At 50.6% G+C, this 10,704-nt stretch overlaps 1 protein-coding gene and 1 pseudogene across 1 annotated transcript in view; one reads left to right on the forward strand and one right to left on the reverse strand.

Annotated features, from left to right (window-relative positions):
* The window catches only part of Gucy2d (guanylate cyclase 2D, retinal), a 12,651-nt gene extending 5,693 nt beyond the window's left edge, over positions 1–6,958 (reverse strand). Inside the window, exons 1-8 of the mRNA XM_036198004.1 lie at positions 6,223–6,958; positions 5,826–6,130; positions 3,971–4,322; positions 3,578–3,662; positions 3,247–3,349; positions 2,806–2,907; positions 1,389–1,469; positions 1–83 (exon numbers count right to left, since the gene is read on the reverse strand). The exon at positions 1–83 is cut by the window's left edge and continues 124 nt beyond it. Coding sequence (XP_036053897.1) covers positions 1–83; positions 1,389–1,469; positions 2,806–2,907; positions 3,247–3,349; positions 3,578–3,662; positions 3,971–4,322; positions 5,826–6,130; positions 6,223–6,958 — 1,847 coding nt within the window. The remainder of the gene's footprint in view (positions 84–1,388; positions 1,470–2,805; positions 2,908–3,246; positions 3,350–3,577; positions 3,663–3,970; positions 4,323–5,825; positions 6,131–6,222) is intronic.
* A 3,317-nt stretch (positions 6,959–10,275) lies between these two features.
* On the forward strand, positions 10,276–10,376 carry LOC118590491 (annotated as a pseudogene).
* Positions 10,377–10,704: the final 328 nt, after the last annotated feature.

Below are 10,704 nucleotides of genomic sequence, written 5' to 3' on the forward strand. Positions count from 1 at the left end.
CCAGGGGCGGCAGGGTTGTCTGCTGTCCCTGCCAGGAATAACCCCAGGTAGAGAACCACATTCTCATGCCGGAGCTCCCGCAGCTGAAAGGCAGAAACCCACGGGTGTTTTTTTTTGCCCAGGAGGCAATGCACAGAGCACCAATTATCCCCCCCACCATTCAGTGCCTATTTGGGGGCAGCCAAACTGGAAATGTAGGACTGAAAATGGTAAGTAAAATGGGGTGGAGGTGGGAGGACTTTCTTCTCTATATAGTTCTGTTCAGATTGTGAATGGCTAAGAGTAAAGTCATGAATGAAAAGACATGTGCTGGGGATCAGGACCCAGTCAGGTTCTGTTTTGCCAACCATAAAGCTGAGGGACTAAATTAACTACAGAGTTAAGTGAAGTCATAAAGGGAGAGCAACGCTCTAAGAAGCCCTGCCACCACCTGCTCTAATAGGGCAGTCTTTGATGGAGGACTAGGCAGAGCACATGCTGCTGCCTTCTAGCTTTCCCTGGGGCCACACACCAGTTAAGGGGCTGCTTTTCATTTTAAACACCCGGTGTCAAGTGGCGACTTCTTCATCCATACCCACGAAGGCAAGCCTCTTAAGTCACACACAGCTCTGACCACCAGCTCCCGAGGCTACCTCCCAGAAAGAGACCAAACCAAGGCTGCTAGCTTGGTGCTGGGGGGGGGGGGGTGCATGGCAGTTGGAAGCACCGGACCCAGTTCTTCCACTGCCTCCTTGTCAACTGCCCACTTGGCTCACTTCAGCACAGCTGGGACCACTCCACACAGGTGTCCTCACACATGTACAAACTCATTTCAGTTTTTTTTCTTTGAAAAAGACGTTTATTTATGTGTGTGTGCACATCTGCATAGGTGCATGTCTGTGGGCAGCTGTGTGTCATGGCACCCCTGTGGAGATCAGAGGGCAACTTGGAGGGTCAACTCTTTCACGTTCACTAAGTGGGTTCTGGGGGACAAATCCAGGTGACCAGGCTTGTCAGTAGGCACCTGGGTCCACTGAGCCGTCTCGATGGGTCCTCATTTTTACTTTTTTTTTTTTTTTTTTTAAATCATTTCACTCAACGCAAATCTACTGGCCTTCAATATTCCAGACCCTGGGCTGGGTGCAGGGAATAAGGTAATATCCCCATTCAGCTTTCAGTCCATGATGGAGGCAGATAAGCCAGATCATAGCTGAATGTACAACTTTTGTGATAGACTGACATGTCACTTATTACGTATAAGTTGTGATAACATCAAAGAAAAAAGCTAATATCCCAAGAGAGGATGGTGGGAAGTCCTCTCCAGAGTGGAAGGAAACCTGAGAATTACCTCTGTAACCTGCTAGAAAAAGAAGCCAAGGATGGGCAGACTAATGCCCATGATGGGTTACCTTGGAGAAGGCTGTCTTGGTTGCTGGCCTGATGGCCATATGATGATCCCCTGGAAATTTCTTCAGCCAAACCCAGTCTCCCTGCAGCAAGGTTAAGGAATTCAGTCTGTGAAGCACCAAGGTGCTCTAGGGCTCTCACATTTCCACTGTCCCAGTGACCCAGACAGAACACATCTGTCATAAGACAGAGACCATCGGAGGCAAGCAGCTCAATGTATGCCCATATGTTCACAGGTAGCTGCGTCAGAGCCCAGGTGAGGAAGATGTGAAGCCATGTATAGTGGTCCTCACCTCCCCAGATATGCCCATCAACACTCACACAAGTGAACTGCTGCATCCACAGCCCTCATCACTACCCCTTGTCATGAGAGAACACTGTACTCAGAGTCATCAGGGATTATTGTGAAGGAGCTGTCATCCTTCTGGGTCCTGGCCTCACTGTCTCCAGCTTCTTGGAAGGGTCAGTTTATGGAATGCCATGGTGGAGCCACTTGGCTCAGTGGTCTGCTATCATCTGGATGAGCAAGGAGCCCTTTGTTCTTCGTTTGCCCTGTGCCTTGTAGATCAGACTAGTGGTCCTGCCTGTTGCTAAGAGACGTGAACTAGAAGAGAATCATGAAGATTTGGTACTGTCTCCTAATAAGCATTTGGAAGAAAATATGGAGTAAGTGGTCATTAAAAGCTGGTATTGCATTTGGTTGGCGGGACCAGAGACAAGGAAGACTTAGCATAGGCAAAGGGTGGCCCCGCGCAAAGAATAGCTTGCTTCACATAACAATAAAGTGTCCCGAGAACCGGTCACCATGGTCTCAGGTGGCACTGTAAGAACTTTGGCATTTTCTCCAAGACCTTGAGCTTGGCCACTCTCCCCACTCCTCTCGATGAGAGATCTCCAGCTCATCATGCCTCTCCCCTCAGTATCTCTCACCCACCCTGCCACACTCACACGTCGTGGACCAGTTGTTAGTGTTCTCTGACATGCCTTTTCTGGTGTAGGGCTTGTGTTTGTGAGTCTGACCAGAACTGGTTGAAAATGTTGAGGGGGTGGGGTCAGGGATTTCCATCAGAGAAGGAATTGGCCTCACTGGCTACACCACCCTGCACACTATTCACAGCATGTTCTAAAGCATCCCCAGCCTCCAGATTTTGGGTTTTGAGAAGGCCTCACCTGGATCTTGTGGCAGAAAGGATTTCCAGAGAGCAGAATCAGGTTAGGATTGCTAACTGATTCCTAACTGATTGCTAACTAAATCCATGACTTTTCCCTAGATCCTGCTCAGCTTCATCTTGCTGCCTGGAGGCTGCAGGATGGGACTTGTCTGTCTCTCTCCCTTAAGAGTGTTTTTCCTCTGATTCTGGTCTGGTCCTTTTCTTCCCTTCCTGGAGTACAGAGCAGCCTCACTGGGAATTTGCTCACCTCATAGAGGCCAATGTTGGTGCTCTCTGGGGGTTGACTGGGGACACTTCGAATGTCTGATGTGCTCCTGGTAGCCAGACTTGATCTACTGCCCTGGGCCACCTGAGGACAGAGGTAAAAACAAGAATCAGCATATGTTCTGGGGCCAAAGTCCTGGGCTGAGGCTGAGTTCTGTGGATGAAAGAGAGGAAGAAAAGGAATCTGCCGGCAAGTGGAAATGGTACCCAGTACACCACACTTTACAGTTTACAAAACAAATACTCATTTTCTAGTTGGACTTTCACACCAACCCAAGACAGGACTGTCACCCCTACTGCATAGATGAGGTCCCTGATTCTCAAGGACAAGGCCGGGGCAAAAGCTAAGTTCCTCACATGGGAGCTGGGGGGACAGCTGGCTCAGGGAAGGGACAGGTGGTTCCTGGTTCCCTGCTTTCCTGACCTTCCGAGAGCTGCCCCCCGGTGGGTGGAGGAAGGTAACATCTTCCAGGGTCAAGATGATCTTGTTGGGACCGGAGGCCATTTGCATGTGTAGCAGCCTGTGCCTGGTGTGGGGAGGTGGTCATCCCCACAAATTCCATAAGAAGCCAGCAGGGGATAGAGCAGAGGGGTGATGTTAGTTCAGGGAAGTGTACTGGAATATAGCAGTTCCCGAAACATGCTCTGGAATTCCGCCAACTCCCTGGATCCTCATGTTCCTCCCAAGGCGACTTCCCCTTCTTGTGGACACCTCACCGCCTGTCTTTATGGTATAACTTTACTTCCCTACTCACCTCAGGTAATGAGCCAGGAAGGCTCCAGTCAGTCCCACCCCAATCACCAGGAGGAAGCCAATGAAGACCAGGCCTGGCTCCACTCCTAAAGGGACAAAGAGAGGTGCCCTTGGTCTTGGGAAGGACCCTTTAAGGGAGGGAGGATGTTCAATCAAGTCATGCCAAATCTAAGAAATGGGTTTGGGAGCTGGGTAAAAGGTCACAGATTCCTCAAAGGGTAAATCTGGAGATGCTACAAGGGTCCTCCAGGGATTTGGAAATCCTTGAGAGGGGTCCTGAGCAAGCTGTGGGCTGAAGGAGGACCTGGGAGAATAACGGAGTTCCCTCTCTCACACAGTGTTGGGAATTGTCCACACTGACTGTTTCAGTGGGAGCCTGCATGGTTCCCCTCACCTCCGTTGCAGATCACATCTGGATCGAACCAGCAGGAAGGATCTGGCCCAGGCGCAGGTCCACCTCGAGGGAAGTGCACAGGGGGCCCAGCGGGTCTTATGGAGCCTCGGATAGGATCCAGCAGATGTGTGATGAAGAGCCGATCTCCGGACGCATCTGTGTCCAGCAGCACAAAGGAGGGTTCCTCGGTTCTTCCCAGGACCCCACAAAAGCCAGAGACTTGGGCTTCCTGGACTTGGCGGGCCACGGATGCACCTGACACCCAGCCACCACCCACAGCTGCTCTGGCTCTTGTCACTCCCCCAGCCAACAGGAAGACAGCATCATAGATGGTTCCAAACAGTGGAGAGACCTAGAGGACAGGAGAGTGAGGAATCAGGCCCATGAACGGGTGAGAATTCATCGGACTGCCTGTTCCTTCATTGAGCCCCACTACCTCCGAGGGTTCCTGTCTCCTGGGTGAAGGCTCCCAGCCTCTCCATTGTCTGCTGGCACTGATCATACCTCCTTTCAGGAATTAGGTCCTTCGCTCATCATGAGAGAGACTCTCCATAGTCGAGACTTTTTCATCTAGTTTTTTTGCGTGGCTTATACCTTTAATCTCATCACCTATCATTCATCTAAGGCTCCTCCCATCCTTTGCCCGTGTCCTTTTGTTGTTTATTTAATTTATTGCTGGAGTTGACCTTAAACTCATTCTGTAGCCTAAGCAGATGTTGGATCTGTCTTTATTCCTGCCTTCCTCCATCCTCACTCTTTTCTACTCTCTGTCTGTCTGTCTGTCTGTCTGTCTCTCTCTCTCTCTCTCTCACACACACACACACACACACACACACACACACACACACACACACACATTCTTTCTTTGTGTTATGAAGCCCAGACAGGCCTGGAAATGACAACCTTGAGCTTCTGATCCTCCAGTGTCTAGGTGGGTATTCAGCAGACAGTGGTACATCCCCAACTAGACATTGAATTGCTATTAAAAAGCTTCAGCTTGCTCTCCTCCTTCCTCAGCCTTCTGAGTATCTGAGACAACAAACCCATGTCACCAGGCCTGGCATGAGTATTGCCTTCTTGATGGCTAATTTTCTTCCTACTGATATCTACCTCAGTAGCGTCTAGACTCCCTTGACTGAGAAGGAATTGGATGATTTGAACTGGGATCCTGGAGATCAAGGAATTCTGATTATTACTACCTAGATGTTGGAAATGGTCTTTGGTTCTGTTTGTGGGACACTCCCCACCACATAGTTGAGAACACTGGTGTGACCAGAGAACAAAGTCGAGGCCCCAGAGGAAATGTCTCTGAACTAGGTGTGAAGGTTGAATCTGCATCCCCTCTCTTTCCCAGAACACCTGCTGCTTGTTACATATGTTCTTGAGGTGCTGGGATAAGTCTGCTTTGAAGCAATCTAAAAATTATGTGGCAATTTAGGATTTACTCCTTGGACCTGGATTTGAGAGGTCTCATTGCCTACTCTCGGGGGTAAATGTAGTGATGAGGATGCCGTAATCAAAACCAGAACTTCTACAGCACCCAGGAAATTCCAGATCAGCTGTGGCTACTACGGTTCACTTCCCTTTGGCTCCACCCTCCCTTCCCCATTGGCTCCACCCTCCCTTTCCCACTGGCTCCACCCTCCCCTTTCCTACAGGCTTCATCAAACTCATTCCCATTGACTCCACCTCCCCTTTCCTATTGGCTTCATTTTCCTCTTTCCCAACTGTCTCCACCAGCCCCTTTCCCATTTCCCTCTCACTTCTTCCTACTGGTTCCACCCCTGCCTCCTAGTCTGCTCTCTGCTCACTTCCCTGGCTCTCCTTCCTCTTCTCTATCCATTAGTCCGTCTACCTGCTGCAGGTTGAGGTCAGCGGGCAGCTCCTGGTGCTCTTGGGCCCTGCGCAGGCTGTCCTGCACGCTGCCTCCCGGAGGACAGTGGCGCGTGAGTGTGAGCACTGCATCGTGAGCTCTGCGAAGCTGGGAGCTGTTGACCAGAGCAGCCAGAGCCTCCCGGCCTGGAGACAACGCATAGTGAAGCGTGTCGAAGGGCAGGAAGACCAGAGAGCCATCAGCTAGGCCCAGCTCTTCTGCAGCTTCCAGTAGGTAGCGCTGCTCCTCGCCGCCCAGCAGCACCGAGTGCATCACCATGATCACTACTGTGGACACAAAGGCTGGCTCGCTGCGCTGCCCCTGTTGCCTGCTGTCCGCAGGACCCGCCCGTTTCCCTGCACTCTAAACGGGAGCCTACCTCTAACTCTAGGCCCGTCCCGGATTCTCCTGAGGGCCTTCCGAGCTCCAGACAGGTCTGAGGGCTGCATGGAGGTCACTAGGGCAACTGGCAAGCCCCGCGCCCTGAGTGCTGTGGACAGAGCCCGTCCCGCCTCCACCCACAGGTCCTGGGGCGCCGTGATCAGGGCCACGCGCGCCCAGCGGAATGCTCTAAGGAGGACGTAGAGGGCATCTGCAGCGGGGGTCACCGCCGGGGCTGTAGTACCCGCCGCCCGCGTGCCTGGGCAGCCCCAGGGCACCAGAGCTACTCCAGCCTCCTGGGCTAGCAGTTCGGCTGGCCGGCAGGCTGCGGGGTTCACCGGACCCACCAGGCCAGAGACTCGAGCCAGCGCAGAGGACACAGCCCCTAGAGAGCCCGGGGTCAGGCAAGGCTCTGGGAGCAGCGCAACCTCGAACCGGGGCCCGCCGTCGCCGTCTAGGGCAAGGTCACGGTTCAGGCGGTTAGCGGCCAGACGCGCAGCCAGATCAGGACGCGCCCGGGCGAAGATGGGGTCGCAAGCCCAGGGGCCCAGGACCCCCACTTTGAACACGGCCGAGGGGGCAGCAGGCGGCGGGAGCAGCAGCAGGAGCAGGAGTCCGTGCAGCCGAGGCCCTGGCCAGCACAGGACCCGCGAAAGGCTGGACCAGGACGGCCACGCAGGGACGCAGAACCCGGCGTCGGGAAGCCCACCCGCTGGCGGGAGCCACTCGGTCATTGCCCTCTTCTGTGAACATAGAGGGAGCAAGTGGAGTTGAGACCCCCACACTCCCTTAGGGTTCTCCACTCAAGCGGGTTTTTCAAATCCCTGCCAACCCCAAGGGTGTCTCGGCTTGCACACACCTGGACCCTAGATGGGGACAGCGCACCGCCCCAAGGCCTCTTTGGCCTGACCTGCTTGTCCCCGTTTGTTTATCCCCCGCTCCCTGGTCAGCAGCCTCGGGTTTGGTGGGGATACTCCCACGCCCTCACGCAGGACCTCAGTCCACGGGGTGCGTCATTTACTACTTACCTGGAAGTCTCGGGCTGGGGCCTGGCTAAAGGGTCACTCACCGGTCGATGCCCCTTCGGTCTCCCCTGGCAGCCCAGCCCAGGGCGGGGGTGTGGGAACAGCCCGCTGCAGCCCTTAATCTCCCCAAACCGATTAGGATCTTTTACAAGCAGAGAGGGGCGGGCTGATGGAGGATGGATAGTCCCTCCTGCTCTCTTGGGTAGGATCTGCGCTGCCTCCAGACAGCCAGAGCTGCTTAGCTGAACACACGCGGAGGAAAAGTAATAGAATCGGGTCCGTACCGCGTGCAAAATGTCAGGTTTTAGACTTACACGTGGAAATCAAAACTTTATTTTTTTTTTCAGTTGTCTGCAAAAATTGAATCAGGTAAGAATCATCCTTAGAGCTGGGCGGTGGTGGCACACACCTTAAATGCCAGCGCTCTGGAGGTAGAAGCAGGTGAATCTCTGAGTTCAGGGCCACCCTGGTCTATAGAGTGAGTTTCAGGACAGCCAAGGGCTGTTACACAGAGAAATCCTATCTCGAAAAACCAAAAAGATTAAAAAATAAAAAAGAATCATCCACGGATACTAAAGCTAGGTGGAAAATTTGAGGACGCTCAGAATGCTTTGTTTTCCAAGATTATAAACCATCATGCCATTTGTTGCTTATAGGTTGGGAGACAGCAAACATATAATTGCTGCAATTTTAATTGTAAAAAATATTTATAGCTGGGTGTAATGGCCTTTAATCCCAGCACAAGGGAGCAGAGGTGGATCTTTGTGTGAAGTCAGCCTGCTCTACTGGGAGAGTTCCAGTTCAGCCAGGGCTACAATAGACCCTGTCTCAAAACAATTATTTTATTTTATATGTATGTATGTGTGTGTGCCTGAGTCTATGTATGTGTACTACATGTGTGCAGGAGCCCACGGAGGTCAGAAGAGGCACCAGAACCCTAGAACGGGAGTGAGCCACCACGTGGGTGCTGGGAACCAACCAATAGGAAGGTTTTGAACTGCTGAGTGATCTTTCCAGGCTTGTAACTGATGCAGCCCCTCCCCACCCCTTGGTTGGTGGTATCCAGTCTACACGCACAGGACATGTATTTGTCTCTTCACTGGGTAGTTCATATTAAAGTGTCCCATTTCATCTCTCACATAATTACTCTCTCTCTCTCCCTGTCATCCTCCCTCCTTCCAACTCACATGCAATCTTTAAGGGAAAACTTTAAACCAGTAGAATTATTAAAATGCTGTAAGAAGCCTGGCTGTGGTGGCACACACATTTAATCCCAGCACTCGGGAGGCAGAGGCATGTGGATCTCTGTGAGTTCAAGTCCAGCTTGGTCTACAGAGTGTGTTCCAAGACAGCCAGGGCTGTTACCCAGAGAAACCCTGTCTTGGAAAAATAAAGTGCTACAAGAATGCTCCAGCATCAGTCAAAGTGTAGTGGGAGCCTGTAATCTCAGGACGTAGAGGTGAGAGGTTGATGACATTGAGACCAGTCTGGTTACATAGTGAAGTCACGTCTTGGGCCAAATAAAAGAACATACTCAAGATGGCTCTTGAATAATGACTCATTTGGTGATCCTCTAGCTTCCACATGCATACACACTCATACACACACACACACACACACACACACACACACACACACACACACAGACAGAGAGAGAGAGAGAGAGAGAGAGAGAGAGAGAGAGAGAGAAACTGGCCACTGGCACAATTAGAATATGAGTGGGCAATTTGGTAAGTTCCCACTATAAATTTATGAAGTTAATAACTGTACTGCAGTTATACTAAAGAATGTTCAACCAGGTATGATGGTACATGCCTTTAATCCCACCACTCGAGAGGACGAAGCAGGCAGATCTCTGTGAGTCCCCGGCCAGCCAAGCTGCAAAGTGAGACCCTGACTTGGGAGGCAGAGCCGGGTGGATCTCTGTGAGTTCAAGGCCAGCCTGGTCTACATGAGCGAGATCCAGGACAGGCACTAAAACTATGCAGAGAAACCCTGTCTCAAAAAACAACAACAACAAAAAAAAAGTGAGACCCTGTCTCAAAAAATAAAAATAAATAAAAAAAATTTAAAAAACAGAAACAAAGACAAAAACAAACAAACAGAAGCCCCAAAACAAAACTTCCAAGCCATAAGAAATATACATTAAGCTATTTAGTGACAAAGCATCATGACATATTTAACTGACCCTCAAAAATTTCACAATGTATTACATATGACATATAAGTATGTTTCATATATTAGATATTCCAAATAATAAAGACAGTTATAACTGTAGGTAAATCTGAGGGCCAGGGAGATGGCTCAGTGGATAGAGTCCTTGCTATGTAAATGTGAGTTTGGATTTCATCTGTAACCCAGTGCTGGGGGAGCGGAGACAGGGGAATTCTGGGGCTCTCTGGCTGCCGGTCTAGCTGAATCAATGAACTCCAGGCTTAGTGAGAGACTCTGAAATGACAGCTCAGTGGATTACAGTGCTCTCAGCCAAACCTGACCAACTGAATTTAACTCCGGGACCCACATGACAAGAGAGAATTGATTCCAGCAAGTTCTTCTTTGACCTACACACAGCACCCTCCCCCACACACATACTGTGGTATACCTACACTTACAAAATCAATAAAAAATATGGAAAATAAATATTAAGGGGGTTAGAGAACACTTGCTGCCTTCCAGAGGACCTAGGTTCAATCCCCAGCACCTACACAGCAGCTCACAATGGTCTGTAACTCCAGTTCTGGGGATCCAATGACCTTTTCTGCCCTGCAAAGTCTGGTGCATAGATGTACATGCAGGCAAAACATCCACACACATAAAATTAAAATAAGATTAAGCCTGGGAGTGGTGGCACATGTCTTTAATCCCAGCACTTGGAAAGGACATAGACAGGTGAATTTCTTTCAGTTCAAGGCCAGCCTGGTCTACAGAGTGAGTTCCAGGACAGCCAGGGCTACATAGTGAAACTCTATTTCAAAAAACCAAAAAAATAAATAAGATTTAAAACAAACAAACAAACAAACAAAACAGTGGTGCAGCCCATGTACTAAAACTAGAATGATACAGAAAGGATTAGCATGGCCTTTTCCCAAGGGTGACACACACACACACACACACTCCAGAAGTTTCCACAATTTTGCCCTCCAGAGAAGTCAGAGAGGCTACACCCATCAAGTCTCATCAACATGGCTGCCTAGCGAAGATTTGAATAAGGACACCAATGGACATTCTGAGATGGAAGGGGCAAGCTCAAGGGTCTCAGCCCTACATGAAGAACTACAGGCAACGGGACGGGAGGGGGGATGCTAAGAGCAGAAGAAATGGTCTTCCCCGGGGAAGAGCCCTCCAACTGGCTGTCAGATACCAAGTGGTCAGCCCTGAGGTCGGATACACACAGGCAACAGTATACGGATGAGAAGGTTATATTCATATATTTAGGGATGTATATATAAACAATT

The sequence above is a fragment of the Onychomys torridus genome, chromosome 8 (assembly GCF_903995425.1).
Source record: "Onychomys torridus chromosome 8, mOncTor1.1, whole genome shotgun sequence".
NCBI classification, from domain to species: Eukaryota; Metazoa; Chordata; class Mammalia; order Rodentia; family Cricetidae; genus Onychomys; species Onychomys torridus.